This window comes from Mobula birostris, chromosome 4 (genome assembly GCF_030028105.1).
Source record: "Mobula birostris isolate sMobBir1 chromosome 4, sMobBir1.hap1, whole genome shotgun sequence".
Taxonomy (NCBI): domain Eukaryota; kingdom Metazoa; phylum Chordata; class Chondrichthyes; order Myliobatiformes; family Myliobatidae; genus Mobula; species Mobula birostris.
This window is the reverse complement of record NC_092373.1, coordinates 197,149,817-197,171,616: the sequence shown is the minus strand read 5'-3', so window position 1 is coordinate 197,171,616 and position 21,800 is coordinate 197,149,817. Positions and strand designations below refer to the sequence as shown.

Sequence of the window (21,800 nt, the reverse complement as noted above, 5' to 3'; positions counted from 1 at the left end):
CAGGGACCCACAGTCATTTGAACTACCATGGATCAAGGAGTATGGTGAGAGAGGGAGGAAAGTAGTACTGTGGCTGAGAATAACACACACAAAATGCTGGAGGAACTCAAGAGGTCAGGCAGTATTTAAGCAGAGAAATAAACAGTTGATATTGCAGCCTGAGTCCCTTCGTCAGGATTGGAAAGGAAAGGGGAAGAAACTAGAAAAGGCCAAGACCGAACCTTATGAAATGGCTGAGCTGGCACTTGGAATTGAGTGGATTCCTCTTGTTCCTGCTTCTTTGTTCTCATGCCGTGTCCATGAAAAGAGAAACAGGTTCAATATCTCCGATCAATAACCCTTCATCAGCACTGGTAGAGCTGAGAATCAAGAATGAAACCAAGCAGAGAACCCTGATTAGAACAGGCATCACATCTTAGCCGAAGGATATGGCTGCAAGTCAGGCCAAGTTACTTTCAGTTACCTCATCAATAGCCTGCTCTCCATCAAAGAGCAAGCTTCAATGTGGTGCTGGTTTAAAGCCGTCTCTGCACTCTCACATTATCTACAATAGACTCTGAAGTACAGTAACTAGCTTTTTAAACATCAGGTTTAGGCAGTGTTGGATTAGGCTCCAGGTTATTGCTTTTATTGTGCTTTTCCTTGTAGTTTTAGCTCTCTTTATGTTCTTCTATGTTTGTATAGTCACCTGTTTGTTAAGTTTTAGTAACTTTTACTGCATTTGGTTCTATACTGTGGCAGTTTCTTCGTCTGCAAAGCTGGTGTGATTTAGTCAGTACCTGCTAAATTGGTTCCTTATCTAAAAGAGTAATTACACCCAGTGGCCATTTTATTAAGTACACCTGCTCGACAACACAAATATCTAATCGTCCAATCATGTGTGTGACGCCAAACCAAGCTATCGGACGATTGATGCTAATTGGAGAGATAAGAGAGACAATGGAAAATCATTCAAAATGCTAATAAGAGAGGAGAGAGGGATTAACAGAAAAGAAACACAATTCAGAATATTGACAGACTGGTTACTTTGAACCTGAACTGTTTGAAGTTTGATGGACAGGTGATACCCCAGCAGGGGGATAAAAAGAGCAGGTTCGCTAAGGCATGCAACACACCACAAGATAACAAGACCCTGGAAAGAGCAGTGTGCCCCCACAAGTGGTGGGAGTTTGGAGGTCCGGTTCATGGGAACCGACCATAGGCTCACAGGGTGTAAAGGTACGATCGGTGGGAACCTGGTGTGTGTGTCCGCCCTTGCCTGGGTGCCAGGTTCACCGCGGAAGAACAATCGTATCCGGAACAGGGGGGTCACAGTCGGTGACCACAGCGGGATAGAAGACATAAAAGGGTCCGCCCGAAAGCAACTGCGAAGACATCAAAGGTCTGCCTGAATCAAATTGCATCCCCCTCCCTCCCTCTCTCTCCAATGGCACAACAGCGATTACTGCGAACTGTACTAAGCTGAACTGAACTCTGCGTCACTTAAGACTGATCATTTTACCCCTAAATGGCGATAGAGCTTGGTTGATCCCTATTACATTAGTTCTGTGTACATGTGTGTATTATCATTGCTAACCTGTTGCATTTATATCCTTACGATTAGAGTACTGTGTTACTTAGTTCTTTAATAAACTTTATTAGTTCCTAGTAATCCAGACTCCAACGAGTGGTGCATTTCTGCTGGTTTGGCAACCCAGTTACGGGGTACGTAACATGAGGTAGTAACTTAATGCATAAAAGAATGGAGACATGGTCAAGAAGTCCAATTGTCGTTCAGTCTAAATATCAGAATAGGGAAAGAAAGGAGATCTGACTGACTTTGACCATTGAATGATAGCTGGTGCCGGACAGGGTGGTTTGAGTATCTCAAAAGTTGATGGTCTCCTGGGACTTTCATGCACAACAGTCTCTAGAGCAGAGGTTCCTAACCTTTTTAATGCCATGGGCCCCCACTATTTACCGAGGGGTCAGTGGATCTCAGGTTGGAAATCCCTGCTCCTGAGTTTACAGAAAATAACGTGAAAAAATATACAGTGAGTAGCAGTTCTGTAAAAGATAGGCCTTATTAATGTGAGACAGCGGAAGAGAATGGCCAGACTGGTTCAAGCTGACAGTAACTCAAATAACTGCACATTACAACAGTGGTGTGCAGAAGAGCACCTCTGAAAGTACAACATGTCGATCTTTGAAGTGGATGGGCTACAGCAGCAGAAAACAACGAATGTATCAAAATAACCTCAGTGGCCACTATATTGGGTACGGGAGAACACAGAACATCAAGTTCAAAGTTCAAGATAAATTTATTACCAAAGTACATACATGTCATTATATACAACTTCGAGAGTCATTTTCCTGCGGGTAGCCACAGTAAATACAAAGAAACGCAGAGAATCAGTGAAAAAACACACATAACAAAGGACAAGCAACCAATATACAAAAGACAACACACTTTGCAAATATAAGATGGATAAAAAGAACAAAATTATACAATAATTAAATAAGAAATAAATAACGAGAACATGAGATGAAAAGTCCTTGAAGGTAAGTCAAGTTCAGCGAGGGGGTGGATGAAGTTGAGTGAAGTTATACCCTCTGATTCAAGAGCCTGATGGTTGAGGGGTAATAACGGTTCTTCAACCTGGTGGTGTGGGACCTGAGGCTCTTGTACCTTCTCCTTAATGTTGGCCTGGATGGTGGAACTCCTTGATGATGGATGATGCTTTCTTGCATCTGCGCACATAACAACAGCATACAGTACAGGCCCTTCAGCTCACAATGTCATGCTGACCTTCTGATTTACTCCAAGATCAATCCAACCATTCTCTCCCACATAGTCTTGCACTTGTCAGTGATAATAAAGCTGATTCCGACTTCTCTGCCAATGCTGTCTGACCAACTGAGTTCATCCAGCGTCTTACAGTATGTGGCTCTAAATTCCAGCATCTGCCATCTCTTGTGTCTCCTTCATTAGCATGCCTGCCTATGGTACCCTGCTCCTGATTTTTGGCAGGGGGTAGGTCAGGTTGGCCGGGTCACCATTAGGTATAATAACTTACTGCTATAAGCTAACATTATCCTCTGTGAGCAAGCATGTGGTAATCTATAAAATCATACAAAAACTATTCCCAGTCTCGCTTCTATGTAGAATTGGTATTGGTATTGTAATATGGAGGTGAACGGTGGAGAATATCAAAGCAAAACAAGGCAAGACTCGAAGCTGCAGAAATGCAGTTTTTGAGAAGAATAATGAAAATATTGTGGGTGGCAGGGTGGAGATGCGTCTCTACCAAAGGAGGTGTAAGGCACTCCTTCCCTCTGCTAGCCTGCAGGTCACCCTTGGGCAAGGTGTAGCAATTGCTTCACCCTACCGCCGATCAGGAAGCCATGGGAGCAGTTGGTGGATGGTCGTATGAGCAGCTGGTGCATGTCACAAGTCCTGGTTACGCGACCACTGATAATCTCTGAAGAGTTTCGTTGATGGCTGGGGTCACCCATCTCACAAAGACACTGCCTAGAAGGCAGCAATGGCAAACCACTTCAGTAGAAAATCTGCCAAGAACAAGCATGGTTATGGAAAGACCATGGTCACCCACAGCATACGACACAGCATATGATGATGATGCTGAAAATATCGTGGAAGGACACAGTAACAAATGAGGACATGTGAAAAGACTGAATAAGAAGAGAGCTGATATCATCAATCAGGAAGCGCCAGCCTGAAATTTCTGGGAAATGTACTGAGGAAAGAAAAGTTGGAACGTATTGCAGTGACAGGAAAAAACTGATGAAAGAAAAAATTGCGGTCAACAATGCATGACATTCATGAGTTAAATCAAGGGATGGGCAGGCAAAAGTCTTGAAGAGCTTATTAGAACTTCTCAGATTAAAGATAGATAGAAGACCACGATCACCCACGTCTTACGACACAGCACATAATGATGATGATGATGATGATTGTTATTGGTACCAAGATAATTGAAAAACATTTTCTTGAATTCTGTTCATGCAGATCAAATCATTACATGGTGCATTGAGCTAGAATATGGTAAAATGTGGAATGCAGAATAAAGTTTTTAAAAGCTAATGAAACAGTGCAGTGCAGGTAAATGATAAAGTGCAAGTTTATAATGAGGCAGATTGTGAGGCGAAGATTCAAATGAATATTTACCCCTCATGAAAGTTGGCACTTGTGATACTGAGAGCAACAATAGCTTGACTCAAAGCACCTTGGCTCGACACCACAAGGAACATCACTGGTCTGCTGCTCACCTCCACGGAAAGGGATTATTGCTGACTAGGTATATTCTTGACCAGGCACTAAATCTTCTGACTGTTGCTCTCAGACACTTGTGCTACCACATTAAATGCATAACAAATATGTCAGCTGTGTCCCTCTCCGCACCCAGCTCCCTCACCCCAGGCCACTTCATCACAACACAGTCAATTTGCCCTGTGAGGTCAACCTCCATTTTCACTCCAGGGATTCTGCAGATGCAGAAACTCTTGAGCAACACACACACACACACACACACACACACACACACACACACACACTCACTCACACACACACTCTCACACACACACACACACACACAGAAGTGCTGGAGGAACTCAGCAGGTCAGGCAGCAGTGATGTAGAGGAATAAAGGTCGAAATTTTGGGCCAAGACCTGGGGGGCGGGGAATCCAGAATAAGAAGGTGGGGGAGCAGAAGGAGTACAAACTGGCAGGTGATAGGTGAGACCAGGTGAGAGAGAAGGTGGGTTGGTTGGGGATCGGTGGGAGGGGAATGTGAGAAGGTGGGAGGTTATAGGTGGAACACAGACAAAATACTGAAGAATCTCAGCAGGTCACGCAGCACCTACAGAAAGGAATAAACAGCCAATACTTCAGGCCAAGACCCTTCATCAAAACTGGAAAGAGAGGGGTCAGAATCCAGAATAAGAAAGTGTTTGGGGGGAAGGGGTGGGAAGAGTACAGGCTCCAAGGCGATGGTTGAAACCAGATGAGGGAGAAAGTAGGAGTGTGGGGAGTGGGGATGAAGTGAGAAGATGGGAGGTGTTGGGCAGAAAAGGTAAAAGGCTGAAGAAGAAGGAATCTGGCAGGAGAGGAGAGTGGACGAGGGGAGAAAGGGAAGGATGGGGGGCACCAGAGGGAGGTGATAGGCAGGCGAGGAGAAGGGAAGGATTCAGAGAGAAGGCAGAATGGAGAATGGAAAAGGAAGAAAGGGAGGAGTGGGAGAAAGCACCTCCCTCTGATTCCCCTCCTCCTCCCTTTTCTCCCATGGTCCATCCTCTTCTCCAATCAGATGAATGTTGATTGCGTCTCTTCTTACAGATCCCACCTGACCTGCTGAGACCTTTCCCAATATTCCCTGGTTCTCTCACACCTGCAGAAATGTCTTTCAAGCTCTTGTACTCCTCTGTTATTCAGAGAATCCAGTGCCTGTATGTTCCTCCTTTCCACAGTCTGTGACTTCACTCGGAGACCAGGTCATTAATATTCATCAAAGGCAATTAGACAGTGTTGAGGAACCTCATCCTTTCTCTAGCCCCAGTGGTGCTCATTGTAAAGACATGTATTTATGCATGTTAGGTTACAGGAGGTGTGTGAGAAGGATGCTAAACTAGAACCTGTGTGAGAAAAGTTAGATAAATGATATTAAAGAATCACTTACGTTTTTTCCCCCCAAAACTGTCAATTCTCCTGTAGAACATAAAACAGTACAGCACTGGAACAAATTCTTTGCCCAGATGTTTTAGAGTCAAAGAGTCACAGAGAACTACTGCACAGAAACAGGCCCTTTGGGCCATCTAGTCTGTGCCGAACTATTAATCTGCCTAGTCCCAATGACCTGCACCTAGACCATAGCCCTCCCGACCCCTCCCATCCATCTAAACATCGAAATTTCTCTTAAATGTTGCAATCGACCCTGCTTCCATCACTTTTGCTTGCAGCTCGTTCCACACTCTCACCACCCTCTGTGAAGAAATTCCCCTTCATTCTCCCATTCGACATTTCACCTTTCGCCCTTAACCTATGACAATGTAGTTGTAGTCTTACTCAACCTCAGCAGAAAACGCCTGCTTGTATTTATCCTATTTATACCCCTCATAATTTTGTACACCTCTTTAAACTCCCCTCATTCTCCTACCTCTAGGGCAGGGGTTCCACCTGGGGTCCATGGTCCCTAACATGTTGTGTCTAACTAATTAAACTATTAAAACGTTAACAAAACTAAATCAAAATTTCTGACTGCACAACGTCCACGTCACTTCTTGCTCTTAAATATCTCCATTGTATTTGTCTCTAGTACCACTCCTGGTAGCACGCTCCAGGCACCCAGTGAAAAACATGAAACATCTCCTCTGAACGTATCTCCCATTTCTTTAAAAACATGCGATCTTGTATTAGACATTTCAACCTTGGGAAACATGTACCAGCTGTCTATCTATGCCTCTCATAATCATACAAATTTTACCAGGTCTCTCATTAGCCTCTGCTATTCCAGTGAAAATAACCCAAGTTTGCCCATCCTCTCCTTATAACACCTGCCTCCTAATTCAGGTGGCATCCTGGGATTTCATTCCATCTTCTACCTGATTCCCACAACACTTAGACCTATAGATGTGCACCACGAGCACACTTATAAAAAGTACAAAACTTCAAAAATATGAGTGACAAGAGCAAAAGTAGGATATTCAGACTTCTGTATCTCCCACTTCCTTTCCAGTCCTGATGTTCTATTGACGTAGGTGGGAGCGATCAGTGCTTGGGTGCTCTTGATTTGCTTTTTAGCTGGTTTGGCACAACATTGTGGGCTGAATGGTCTGTTCTTGTGCTGTACTCTTCTGTCTTCTAAGGGCCTAAAACGTCGGCTCTGTGTTCCTCTCCACAGATGCTGCCTGACCTGCTGAGTTCCTCCAGCATTTCATGTCTGTTGCTCAAGATTTCCAGCACCTGCAGAATCTCCTGTGCTTCTGTATCTATTTTGTCTTTCACTTACCCCAGCTCCATACTGAACAGTTCCAAGTTCAAGTACATTTATTATCAAAGTACGTACGTACAACCAGATACTACCCTGAGATTCATTTTTGGGGGTATTCATGGTAGATACAAAGAAACAGAATAGAATCAATGAAAAACTATACTCAAACAAAGACAGGCAAACAACTGACGTGCAAAAGAAGACAAATTGTGCCAATACAGATAAGCAAATACAAATAAACAAATAATAATAATAATGAGTAGACTAGATGTAGACAGGGAACCGTCAATTGCCTGGCTCAGAGTTGCAGACACTTCCCAGAAACAGAAGGGTTCCTTGTGGCAATACAGGACCAGGTGGTTAGCACAAAAAAGATATCAAAAATACATAAGGGGATGCAGAGTACACAGAAGCTTTTAGTGTGGACTTCGATAAATACTTGGCAGATGGAAGTCCAGAGAAACAACATGAAGTACATAAAATATTTTAGAGAATCAACACACTGGTAGTGAGTATTGATGTTCATTGTAATGATTTCAGAATAGCCTCTTTCCTCTGCCATCTGATTTCTGAAAGGTCCATGAACACTATTGGTTTATTTGCATTATTTACTTAGTTATTTAATCTCACAGTGATTTTTATGCTGTGCATTGCAACAACAAATTTTACGACATATATCATTGACAATAAAACTGATTTTTCTCTCTCTTCATGGCTCAACATTAAAGCGTCCACACTTTAGAACACAGAACAAGCAATACTGGCCCTTCAGCCCACAATGTTGTGTTGACCATAAGACGTAGGGGCAGAACCAGGTAATTAGGGCCATCGAGTCTGCTCCACCATTTCATCATGGCTGATCCACCTTCTCAGCCCCAATCTCCTGTCTTCTTCCCATATCTCTTCATGCCTTGACTAATCAAAAATTCATCAATCCTTGCCTTAAATATACCCAATGCCGAATTCCACAGATTCTCCACTCTGGGTTAAACAAAAATTCCTCCTCACCTCTATGCAAAAAGGACGCCCCTCTATTCTGAGGCTGTGCCCTCTGGTGTTAGATTCCCCCCTCCTTTAACTTGCTCTAAGATCAATCAAGGCTTCCATCCTACACAGCCCTCCATTTCTCTATCGTCCATGAGTAACTCACACAACATGCTGGAGGAACTCAGCAGGTCAGGCAGCATCTATGGAGAGGGAAACAGTCAAAGCACTGGGCTGAAAGCCACCACCAGGACTGGAAAGGAAGGGAGCAGGAGCCAGAATAAGAAGGTGGGGGGAGGGGGAGGAGTACAAATTGGCAGGTGACAGGTGAGACCAGGTGTGGGGGAAGGTGAATGGGTGGGGAAGGGGAGTGACATATGAATTTGGCAGTAATAGGTGTCCAGGTGAATCATTCTAATTCTCCACTTACCTCTGCTATTCACCCCACCTGCTCATCACCTCCCCTGATTCCCTTTCTCCTTCTCTTTCTTCCACAGTCCACCATCCTGTCCTATCAGGTTCTTTCATAGAACCCTAGAACCACAGAACATTACAGCACAGAAACAGGCCATTTGGCCCTTCCTGGCTGTGCCGAACCATTTTTCTGCCTCGTCCCACTGACCTACACCTGGACTGTATCCCTCCATACACCTCTCTTCCATGTACCTGTCCAGGTTTTTCTTAATTGTTAAAAGTGAGCCCATATTTACCACTTCATCTGGCAGCTCATTCCACACTCCCACCACTCCTTGTGTGAAGAAGCCCCCCCTCAATGTTCCCTTTAAACTTTTCCCCCCTCACCCTTAACCCATGTCCTCTGTTTTTTTTCTCCCCTTGCCTCAGTGGAAAAAGCCTGCTTGCATTCACTCTATCTATACCCATCATAATTTTATATACCTCTATCAAATCTCCCCTCATTCTTCTACACTCCAGGGAATAAAGCCCTAACCTGTTCAACCTTTCTCTGTAACTGAGTTTCTCAAGTCCCGGCAACATCCTTGGAAACCTTCTCTGCACACTTTCAACCTTATTTATATCCTTCCTGTAATTTGGTGATCAAAACTGAACACAATACTCCAAATTCGGCCTCACCAATGCCTTATACAACCTCACCAAAACATTCCAACTCTTATACTCAATACTTTGATTTATAAAGGCCAATGTACCAAAAGCTCTCTTTACAACCCTATCTACCTGTGACGCCACTTTTAGGGAATTTTATATCTGCATTCCCAGATCCCTCTGTTCTACTGCACTCCTCAGTGCCCTACCATTTACCTTGTATGTTCTACCTTGGTTTGTCCTTCCAAAGTGCAATACCTCACACTTGACAGTATTAAACTCCATCTGCCATTTTTCAGCCCATTTTTCCAGCTGGTCCAAATCCCTCTGCAAGCTTTGAAAACCTTCCTCACTGTCCACTACACCTCCAATCTTTGCATCATCAGCAAATTTGCTGATCCAATTTACCACATTATCATCCAGATCATTGATATAGATGACAAATAACAATGGACCCAGCACTGATCCCTGTGGCACACCATTAGTCACAGGCCTCCACTCAGAGAAGCAATCCTCCACTACCACTCTCTGGCTTCTTCCATTGAGTCAATGTCTAATCCAATTTACCACCTCTCCATGTATACCTAGCGACTGAATCTTCCTAACTAACCTCTCATGCGGGACCTTGTCAAAGGCTTTACTGAAGTCCATGTAGACAACATCCACTGCCTTCCTTTCATCCACTTTCCGGGTTACCTCCTCGAAAAACTCTAATAGATTGGTTAAACATGACCTACCATGCACAAAGCCATGCTGACTCTCCCTAATAAGTCCCTGTCTATCCAAATACTTGTAGATCCTATCTCTTAGTACTCCCTCCAATAACTTACCTACTACTGACATCAAATTTACCAGCCTATAATTTCCCAGATTACTTTTAGAGCCTTTTTTAAATAACGGAACAACATGAGCCACTCTCCAATCCTCCGGCACCTCACCCGTAGATACCGACATTTTAAATATATCTGCCAGGGCCCCTGCAATTTCAACACTAGTCTCCTTCAAGGGAATACCCTGTCAGGTCCTGGGGATTTATCTAAAGTTAGCAAGCACCTCCTCCTCCTCCTCAATCTGTATAGGTTCCATGACCTCACTATTTGTTTGCCTTATTTCCATTGACTCCATGCCAGTTTCCTTAGTAAATACAGATGCAAAAAACCCATTTAAGATCTCCCTAATTTCTTTTGGAACCATATATAGCTGACCACTCTGATCTTCAAGAGGACCAATTTAATCCCTTACTATCCTTTTGCTCTTAATATACCTGTAGAAGCTCTTTGGATTATCCTTCACCTTGACTGCCAAAGCAACCTCATGTCTTCTTTTAGCCCTCCTGATTCCTTTCTTAAGTATCTTTTTGCACTTGTTATACTCCTCAAGCACCTTATTTGCTCCCTGTTTCCTATACATGTTATACATCTCTCTCCCCTTTGCCAGCCACACACTTTGCCTCTCATCTCTCACCTGCCAGCTTGTATTCTTTCCCCTTCTCCCGACTTTTTATTTTGACATTTTCTCCCTTCTAATCAGTCCCAATAAAGGGTCTTGACTCGAAATTTTGACTGTTTATTCACCTCCATAGGTGCTGCCAGATTTGTTCATTTCCTCCAACATTGTGTGTTTGCTGTTCCTGTAATGCCCTGGTAAAGATTTCTACTGCTGTGCTGCTGGGTATTTTATTTTAGTGGTTTTCTGTGAAAGCAGTGTGTCCTGCTGGTAGAATGCTTTGGTTTCGGCCAAAGCTAAGGAGCCATGTGGTTCAACTTAGGAGTGTGTGTCAGCCAATCAGGATGCTGGGATGGAGAGAAGGTTCTAGAGAGCTGGATGGAGAGAGGTTTCTGACGGACAATAGTCGGGTACATGGTCTTTTGGCAGGAGATGTGGATAGGAGCAGTTCAGCGAAGATGCCTGGAGGATCCTATCTGAAGGAAAGACCTTAATGCAAGAAGTGTTTTGCGAGATGAAGGAGTTCAAGTAGGGAAGTTCTACCGGTGATTGGTGATGATAATTCAGCACTGTGAGTAAAGTGGTACATCCAGCCAATACAGAAATGAGCTCCAATGTTTATGTGCACATTTAGATTGCTTTAATTGTAATGGGCCCTTTTATTTTTTTTCTCTTTTCTTTTCCGATTAACTGTTTGATAAAGCGGAAATTGGAACTTAGAAAACATAGACAACCTACAGCACAATACAGGCCCTTTGGCCCATAATGCTGTGCTTAACATGTACTTACTTTAGAAATTATCTAGGGCCCATAGCCCTCTATTTTTCTAAGCTCCATGTATCTATCCAGGAGTCTCTTAAAAGACCCTATTGTATCCGCTTCCACCACCGTCGCCGGCAGCCCATTCCACACACTCACCACTCTCTGCGTAAAAAACTTACTCCTGACATCTCCTCTGAACCTACTTCTAAGCACCTTAAAACCGTACCCTCTCGCGTTAGCCATTTTAGCCCTGGGAAAAAGCCTCTGACTATCCACACGATCAATGCCTCTCATCATCTTATACACCTCTATCAGGTCACCTCTCATCCTCCATCGCTCCAAGGAGCAAAGGCCGAGTTCACTCAAACTATTCTCATAAGGCATGCTCCCCAATCCAGGCAACATCCTTGTAAATCTCCTCTGCAACTTCTATAGTTTCTACATCCTTCCTGTAGTGAGGCGACCAGAACTGAGCACAGTACTCCAACCTGACCGGGTTCCTATATAGCTGTAACATTACCTCTCGGCTCCTAAACTCAATCCCACGGTTGATGAAGGCCAATACACCGTATGCCTTCTTAACCACACAGTCAACCTGCGCTGCAGCTTTGAGTGTCCTAGATAATTTTATGCTGGTGTACGATCTGTTATTTCTTGGCGACTGATAATTGTGCATGGACAGTACTTACACAATGTTTGCTCAAGTCAAGGCTCCTTCAATCAGAATTCCCAACGCTCCTGTTTGTTTGAACCCCAAATCATACCGACCTCAGACATATATCGTTTAGAAAAGTGGCCTGCTCATTGCAGAGTCACCTGGCTGTCAGCAGAATTATCTGTCTAGCCAAGCTAGCATGCGAACTCTGGTGGGGGTGGGGGGGGGTTACACTTATGTTTGAGTGGGGTGGTACGGTAGCATAGCGGTTAGTAAAACATTTTACAGCACCAGCTGTAAGATGGAGGTCCAATTCTTGTTGCTGTCTGTTACATTCTCCACATGACAGTGTGGGATTTGCCCGGATTCCTCCCACATACCAAAGACGTACAGTTAGAGTTAGTGAGTTGTGGGTATGCTATGTTGTTGTCAGATGTGGGCTGCCAAGCACACACCTTGCTGATATGATTTCATGCAAAAACGAGGCATTTCACTGCATAGTTCAGCGTACAAGACTGAAATATGCATGCAGCTGATCTTTATCTTTCAATATTCACTTTGAAGGGGAGGGTCCCTCCATGCCTGAGCTCCCCAGCTGTAGCTGGATCTGATCGGTACGTACCACATCCTGATCGTAGAGAACCTCCAGGATGTTGCTGAGCAATTGGACGCAAGCTTCCTCCTCTTCACCTTTCTGAATCAGCTCCCTCAGTGTGCTGGTCATTATGGACAGCAAAATGGACCGACATTCTGTGGAAGAGCAATGACAATCTTTGGATAAAACTGAACATCCTGCATTCTTTTCAAATACTACTCCCTTACCATGACATTTATGGTCCCTGAGTTGTTCAGTGAAACATCCTCACAAACTCCTCACTCACCAAGCAAACTGGGAAGTGGCAAACGCTGACATCTGTACCCACATCCAGAGCAGATAGTGGTTTTGGGGAGAGATTTATTAAGCCTAGAGGAATTGGAAGGCTGAGCATACTGGGACTAATGTTCTGAGTTGTGCACACTTCAATGCAATGAATATTGTAGGAAAGGCAGATGAGCTTAGGGCATGGATCAGCATGTGCAATTATGACACTGTAGCCATTACTGAGACTTGGTTCTAGGAGGATAGGACAAGGAGGGGAGACATTACTTGTAATGGGCATTCCCATTCTGATATGTCTATCCACGGCCTCCTCTACTGTCAAGATGAAGCCACACTCAGGTTGGAGGAACAGCACCTTATATTCCCTCTGGGTAGCCTCCAACCTGATGGCATGAACATTGACTTCTCTAACTTCCGTTAATGCCCCACTTCCCCCTCGTACCCCATCCTTTCTTTCTTTCTTTCTTTTTTATTTTCCCTTTTTTTCTCTCTTTTTTCTCCCTCTGTCCCTTTCACTATACTCCTTGCCCATCCTCTGGGCTTTCCTCCTCCTTTCTTTCTCCCTAGGCCTCCCGTCCTATGATCCTCTCCCTTCTCCAGCCTTGTGTCCCTTTTGCCAATCAACTTTCCAGCTCTTAGCTCCATCCCTCCCCCTCCTGTCTTCTCCTATCATTTCCCTCCCCCTCCCACTTTCAAATCTCTTACTAACTCTTCTTTCAGTTAGTCCTGACGAAGGGTCTCAGCCCAAAACGTCGACTGTACCTCTTCCTATAGACGCTGCCTGGCCTGCTGCGTTCACCAGCATTTTTAGGTGTGTTTTGCTTGAATTTCCAGCATCTGCAGATTTCCTCGTGTTTCCAGTGATATTAAACCTGATTCTGATTCTGATCAAAGCTTGCAGAGGGATCTGGACCAGCTGGAAAAATGAGCTGAAAATTTCAGATGGAATTTAATGCTGGCAAGTATGAGGTGTTGCACTTTGGAAGGACCAACCAGGGTAGGTTTTACACAATGAATATAAGGGCACTGAAGAGTGTGGTAGAACAAAAGGATCTGGGCATACAGGTCCATAATTCACTGAATGTAGTGTCACAGGTAGACAGGATCATAAAGAAAACTTTTGGCACATTGGCCTTCATAAATCAAAGTGTTGAGTACAAGAGTTGGAATGTTATATTTGGGGCATAAGACACTGGCAAAGCCTAATTTGGAGTACTGTGTGCAGTTTTGGTCACCTACCTACAGGAAAAGTGTTTCTAAAATTGAAAGAGTGCAGAGAAATTTTACAAACATGTTGTCATGACTAGAGGACGTGAGTTAGTGGGAAAGGTTGGATCAGTTCAGACGCTAGGAACCGAGAGGTAATGTTGAAGCTGTATAGGACTCTGGTCAGACCCCACTTGGAGTACTGTGCTCAGTTCTGGTCGCCTCACTGCAGGAAGGATGTGGAAGTCATAGAAAGGGTGCAGAGGAGATTTACAAGGATGTTGCCTGGATTGGGGAGCATGGCTTATGAGAATAGGTTGAGCGAACTCAGTCTTTTCTCCTTGGAGTGATGGAGGTCGAGAGGTGACCTAATAGAGGTGTATAAGATGATGAGAGGCATTGATTGGGTGGATAGTCAGAGGCTTTTTCCCAGGGCTGAAATGGTTGCCACAAGAGGACACAGGTTTAAGGTGCTGGGGAGTAGGTACAGAGGGTAAGTTTTTTACTCAGAGAGTGGTGAGTGCGTGGAATGGGCTGCTGGCAACTGTGGTGGAGGCGGATACGATAGGGTCTTTTAAGAGACTTTTAGATAGGTACATGGAGCTTGGAAAAATAGAGGGCTATATGTAAGCCTAGTAATTTCTAAGGTAGGGACATGTTCGCCAGAACTCTGTGGGCCGAAGGGCCTGTATTGTGCTGTAGGTTGTCTATGTTTCTATGTTTATTCCCTACAGCGTAGGAGAATGAGGGGAGATTTGACAGAGGTATACAAAATTGTTTCCTTAAGGTGTCATAACCAGGGGTGAGGGGTATAGTGGGGATAAGCTCTCACTACCTACGAAATGCTCCCAGTGATGTGTATCTCAACTAGCCTCTGACAACCAAGTCCAGCTCCTGGCCTTCACGTGTGGCTTAGTTACTCAGCCTGGTGGAACTGCTTCTACCGACAGGAGAAGGAGCAAAGGTGTATTACTGGTGCCTTAAAATTTGTTGCCTCAGGCACACGGAGCTCATCAGCCGTGGTTGGCAGCTCATCTAGGAAAAGGAAAACTCTGATCACAAACCTCCACTGCCTTGTAGCTATACCCACTCAAGAGGAGGGCTTCAGGAATAAACTCCGAGGAAAAATCCAGAGCTGGAGTCCCTAAGGCAGCCCTTCGTTGAGTTCAACGCTAACTGGCAACTTCTGCAATGCCACTGGTGACAAACTGTATCGGTCTCTGCTCTTTCTTTGGATTCATCAGCTGCGTGGCGAGGGGGAGCCTGTTGCATGAGCAACAGCTTCCTCTCCATATTGTACTACTCTGGTCTGCATATCAGCAGGGCTGCACCAACAATGTAGACAGCTGTGTAACATCCATAGTTGATTCTGACCAACGGAGAACCTCAACATACAAATTAGGAGGGGTACAAGTAGGGTAAATGTAAGCAGGCTTTTTCCACCGAGGTTGGGTGAGACTAGAACGAGAGGGCGTGGGTTAAGAGTGAAAGGTATAATGCCGAAAGGGAACATGAGGGGGAACAACTTCACTCATAGGGTGGTGAGTCTGTGAAACGAGCTGTCAGTGAAAGTGGTGGATGTGAGTTTGATTTCAATATTTAAGGGAAAGTTGGATAGATACGTGGATGAAAGGGTTTTGGAGGGCAATGGTCGATGAGACTAGGCTGCTTAATAATTCAACATGGACTGAATGAGACAAGGGGCCTGCTTCTGTGTTGTGGTAATTAATAATTCTATGACTCTATCTGGTGATGGAACATAGAACAAGACAGCACAGAAACAGAAATCTGTAAATGCCTGTAAGAAAATGAATCCCAAGGCATGATATGGTAACGTATAGCAACACACACTTAATGCTGGAGGAGCTCAGCAGGTCAGGAAGCATCTAAGGAAAGGAAAAAACAATCAATGTTTTGAGCTGAGACCCTTCATCAGGAGATGAAAGGAACAGGGAAGGAGCCAGAATTAGAAGTGAAGGGAGGTGAGGGAATACAAGCTAGAAGGAGATAGGTGAAGCCAGGTGGGTGGAGAAGGGGGGTGAAGTAAGAAGTTATGAGGTGATTGTTGGAAAAGAGGGGCTAGAGAAGAAGGAATCTTGGGAAGCCATTGTAGTACAGCAGTTCGAGCAATGCTCTTGCAGCTCAGGTCGCTGGAGTTCACAGTTCAATTCTGGCGTCCTCTGTAAGCAAGTCTGTACGTTCCTTCCCGTGTGCATGAGAGTTTCCCCCGGGTGCTCTGGTTTCCTCCCACAGTCCAAAGACATACCGGTTAGTAGGTTAATTGGTCATTGTAAATTGTCCTGCGATTAGACTAGGGTTAAGTCAATGGATCGCTGGCCGGCATGGCTCAAAGAGCCAGAAGGGCCCGTTCTCTAAATAACTCAGTAAATCTGATAGGAGAGGAGAATGGACCATGAGAGAAGGGGAAGGAGGAGAGGCACTAGGGTCAGGTGATAGCCAAGTGAGGAGAAGAGGGGTGCCAGAGTGGGGAATTGAAGGGTGAAGGGGAGGAGGTAAAATTACCCGAGGTTTGAGAAATCGATGTTCACAACATCAGGCTGGAAGCTACCCAGATGGAATATGAGATATTGCTCCTCTAATCTGAGTGTGGCCTCATTGTGGCAGTAGAGGAGGCCACGGACTGATATGTCAGAATGGGAATGGGAATCAGAATTAAAATGGTTGGCCACCGGGAAATCCTGCATTTTGCAGATGGAACCAAGGTGCTTGACAAAGCAGTCCCCCAGTCTATGTCGGGTCTCACCAATACAGAGGCCGCTTTGGAAGCACCAGATAGAGTGCACGACCCCAGCAGATTCACAGGTGAAGTTTTGCCTCACGTGGAAGGGCTGTTTGGGACCCTGAATGGAGGTAAGGGAGGAAGTGAATGGGCAGGTGAGGCACCTCTGCCACTTGTAGGGATAAGTGCCAGGAGGGAGATTAGTGGGGAAGTACAAATGGATAAGGGAATCACAGTGGTAGTGATCCCTTTGAAAAGTGGAGAGTGGTGAGAAGGTAAAGATTTGTTTGGTGGTAGGGTCCCATCAAAGATGGCAGAAGTCATGGAGAATGATTGGTTGGATGCTGAGGCTCATGGATGGTAGGTGAGGATGAGTGGAACTCTATCTCTGTTAAAGCAGCACAAAGATGGGCTGATGGCAGATGTTCAAGAAGTGGAAGAGATGTGGGTGAGGGCAGCAGCAATGGTGGAGGAAGGGAAACCCGTTTTTTGAAGGAGCAGGACATCTCTGATATCCTGGAAAGGAAAACCTCATCCTTGGAAAAGATACAGCAGAGATGAAGCAACTGAGAAAAGGATAGGAAGAGGTATGGTCGAGATACGGTAACATCTACATACTTTGAACATAGAACAGTACAGCACCTTTGGTCCATGATGTTGTGTCAACCCTTTAACTTTCTCTAAGATCTACCTTATGCTTCCCTCCAGGTAGCTCTCCATTATTCTATCATCCATGTGTCTATCTAACATTTTCTTAAATGTCCCTAATGTATCTGCCTCTACCACCTCAGCTGCCGGTGTTGGAAGTATAGGTTGATACAGTAGGGACATTTAAGAGAATTTGAGTTAGGTACATGGATATGTGCCTATCACCTTGTGTAAAAAACCTATCTTTTATATCCTCTCTACACTTTCCCCCAACCATCTTAGAGTTATGACTCCTAATAAATAGCTGATAATAGATTCTCTTTGAACTTCAGCACAGCATGTTGTGCGGACCATCATGCCAACTCACTTGTCTCTTCGTGTGTCTATCCAAACAACTCCGAAATGTTAAACACAAAAGGTTCTGCGGGTGCCAGAAACCCAGAGCAAAACATACAAAATGCTGGAGTGACATTGTAGTCAGGCAGCATCAACAGAAATGAATAAACAGTTAATGCTTTGAGCCAAGGTCTGCTGAAGGGTTTTGGTCTGAAACACAGACTGTTTACTCCTTTCCATCGATGCTGTCTGACCTGCTGAATCCCTCCAGTAGTCTGCATGTGCAGCTCTTAAATGTTGCTATTGTGTCTGTTGCTACCACCACCCTTGGCAACCCACCACTCACTGTGTAAATAATAACTTGCCTTTAAGTCTACTTTAAACCTGTCCCCCTCTCACTATAAAAGTATGATCTTGAATATTTGATATTCCCACCTTGAGAAACAAGACTATTTCCTCTACCCATGACTGGGAAGATGATTAAAAATTACGGGGAGAAGGCAGGACAATGGGATTGAGGACGTCTGTCACGACTGAATGGGGAAATAACAACAACCTTTAATGTCACAAGACCAAGGAATTGATTGTAGACTTCAGGAGAGGGAAACCTGAGGTCCTTGAGCCAGTAATTATCGGAGGATCAGAGGTGGAGATGGTCAGTAACTTTAAACTCCTGGGTGTCACTATCTCAGGAGACCTGTCCTGGACCCACCATATAAGTATTATTGCAAAGAAAGCATGATTTCTGCCCTGCTTCCTTAGGAGACTGCGAAGATTTGGTATGTCATCAAAAACCTTGTCATATTTCTATAGATGTGTGGTGGAAAGTTTGCTGACTGGCTGCATTACGGCCTGATATGGAACACCAATGCTTCTGAGTGGAAAATCCTACAGATAATGTATTCTGCCCAGTATATCACAGGTAAAACCCTCCCAACCATTGAGCACATCTACATGAAACGTTGCCATGGAAAAGCAGCATCCATCATCAGAGATCCTCACCACCCAGGCCACGCTCTTTTCTTGCTGCTGCCATCAGGTAGAAGGTACAGATGCCCCAGGACTCATACCACCAGGGTCAAGGACAGTTACTAGCCCTCAACCATCAGGCTTTTGAACAAAAAGGGATAGCTAACTCATTTAAGGACTCTGTTATTTCATGCTTGTTATTTATTGCTATTTATTTATATCTGCATTTGCAGAGTTTGTTTTTACAGGTTTTCTTTCCTGGTGTTTATAGCTTACAGTTACTGTTCTATAGTTTTGCTAAGTATGCACACTGAAAAAGAATCTCAGAGCTGTGTGTGGTGACATGTATGTACTCTGAAAATAAATTTTACTTTGAACTTTGGTGAAGCAGACTCGATGGGCTGAACAGCCTCTGCTCTTTTATCCTATCATTAATTAAGAACATACAATGTTTTAATTAAATATATGAAAGCTTTGCACAACTACAAAGGGCAGAAGCTACAGAAGCCCTGGTTCCCTCAGCATAAAGTTCAGGAACAGTTATTACTCTACAACCATCAGGCTGCTGAACCATTGTGAATAACTTCACTCACCACAACACTGAACTGATTTTATCAACTGCAAACTCTATTTCAAGAACTCTACAGCTCATGTCCTCAGCATTTTTTTGTTTGCACAATTTGTCTTCTTTTCCATATTGATTATTTGTCAGTCTTTGTTTGTGTGTATATTTTTTGTAAATTCTATTGCGTTTGCCTATTTTTCCTGTAAATGCCCACAAGCAAATCAATCTCAATGAGGTATATGGTAACATATACGTGTTTTGATTATACATTTACTCAGAATTTTGAAGATCATCAAGCAGATTGGCAGGACTGAGGAAAATTTATGCAAAAACACAAATTCAGCAGGTCAGGTAGTACCTGTTAAGGGAAATGAACTGGTAACACTTTGGGTGGAGGCCCTTCATTGTGGCAGAGTCTTTAACAAGAGGAAAGAGCAAAGGAGATTCACCAGGACAGGGCCTTGCTTGTCGTGTTCTGTTCTCTTTTGTGTCCTGTGTTGTTCTGCTGAACGTGGCGGGCATGCCAAGTTGTCGCTGGAATGCATGGTGGCTCTTGCAGGCAGCCCACAGCGCATCCTTTTGGTGTGCTGGCTATTAACACAAACGACACTTTTCACGGTAACTTTCAACGTATATGTGATAAATAAATCCGAATTTGAATCCAAGTATTGCCTGGGATGGAGTGTTGCAGTCGGGAGATGAAAGACTGGATAGGTCAGCTTGCTCTTCTTGGAGCAGAGGAGACCGAGGAGGTCCTGACGGCCTTTATGCGGGCATAAATGAACAGAGATGAGGAGAAATTTCGTTAACCAGTGGGTGGCGAATCTGTGGAAGTCACTGCGTCCGATGGCTGCGGAGGCCACCTGATGAAGGGTTTCAGCCCAAAATATCGACTGTTCGTTCCCCTCCATCGATGCTGCCTGGCCTGCTGAGTTCCTCCAACGTTTTGTGTGGGTACTGCCGAGTATATTTGAAGCGAAGGCTGATAGGTTCTGGAGTTGCGAGGGTATCAATGAGGTTGAGAGCAAAAAGACAATCAGCCATTATTGAATGGCAGATCAGACGGCCTAATCCTACTCCTATTCCTTAAGGTCATCAACTCGGTGTTCGTGGGGTAGGCGGGGTACGAGTTGCACTGGCTGAAATGCTGGCAGGGACAAAATGCTCAGCACAGTTAAACAGTGCAGTTGGTGGACAGGCACTGGTGGAACCTATGGGGCTACAGATCAAGAGTTCGGAAATGGGGTTAGTCTCGACCGGGGTTTCCCAACCTTTTTAATGCCATGAACCAACGTCATTAAGCAAGGGGTCCGTGTACCCCAGGTTGGGAACCCCTGGCTTAGACAGACTGATGCACACGTGATGAATCGAATAGCCACCTTTGGCAATGAATTTTTATAACTCTGCGGTTCTCTGCTCCGCAGCAGAATCAGAATCAGGTTTAATGTCACGGGCATAGGTCGTGAAATTTTGTAGCAGCAGTACATTGCAATGTATAATAACAAAAAAAACTAAAGATTACAAAATGAAATATAGAGAAAAATAAATTAACTAAGTAGTGGAAAAAGAACAAAGTAGTGAGGCAGTGTTGATGGGTTCAATGTCCATTCAGAAATCAGACGGCGGAAGAAGCTGTTCCTGAAACATTGAGTATGTCTTCAGGCTTCTGTACCTCTTCCTCGACGGCAGCAATGAGAAGAGGGCATGCCCAAGGGGTGTTTAAACACGGATGTCGCTTGTTGAGGCATCGACTCAACAAGGTGTCCTCGATGCTGGGGAGGCTAGTGCCCAAGATGGAGCTGGCTGAGTTTACAACGTTCTGCAGGTTTTCCCCAATCCTGTGCAGCAGCCCCTCCAAATCAGGCAGCTAGAGGCTTGTTGCCCGACTGCCAGCAGTGAGAAAATAAGCCTCTAGTTTATGTGCTTCTCTAATTGAAGCTACGGCCGCCCAGCACGCTGTGTGTGTCATGTCAGAGCACACTCACATGTTAATGACACGCTGAGCAGATGTCACTGCTAACTCTGTAATATGAGGGAAAAAAATGACTTGCTCGGTAATCAAATGCAGGTGAACGGGGGACCAAGCAGTGTCCTTGCTGGAGTTGGATCACAATTAAACAGTAACACTACAGCCCATCAATAAAAGACTTTGGTCAAGTCTCTCATTCAAGGGTTAGAAAGGCAAGTTTTGTAATCCTCACTGAAATGAATCAAATAAATGAGAGAACCGCTTATCCAATGAACCCATGCTGCTTTTTAGAAAGATTAGCCCCACTTCCTTATTTATTTAGAGATACGGCGCGGAACAGCCCAATGAGCCACACAGAGCAGCTACCTACTGACTTAACACTAACCTAATCACAGGACAATTTACAACGTCGAGGTAACCTCCGAACCAATATGTCTTTTGGATTGTGGCAGGAAACTGGAGCACCTGGAGAAAATCCATGCCACACCAGGAAGAACGTACAAGCACTTTACAGATGACGCCGGAAATGAATTCCAAACTCCAACACCCCAATCTGTAATAGAGCCATGCTAACCGGTGCTCTAGCACGGC

At 44.5% G+C, this 21,800-nt stretch overlaps 1 protein-coding gene across 1 annotated transcript in view; it reads right to left on the bottom strand.

Annotated features, from left to right (window-relative positions):
• Positions 1-21,800, bottom strand: part of LOC140196859 (dedicator of cytokinesis protein 2-like) — a 1,243,024-nt gene that overhangs the window by 787,609 nt on the left and 433,615 nt on the right. The window contains exon 26 of the mRNA XM_072256747.1: positions 12,519-12,646. Within this exon, the coding sequence (XP_072112848.1) occupies positions 12,519-12,646 (128 nt within the window). The remainder of the gene's footprint in view (positions 1-12,518; positions 12,647-21,800) is intronic.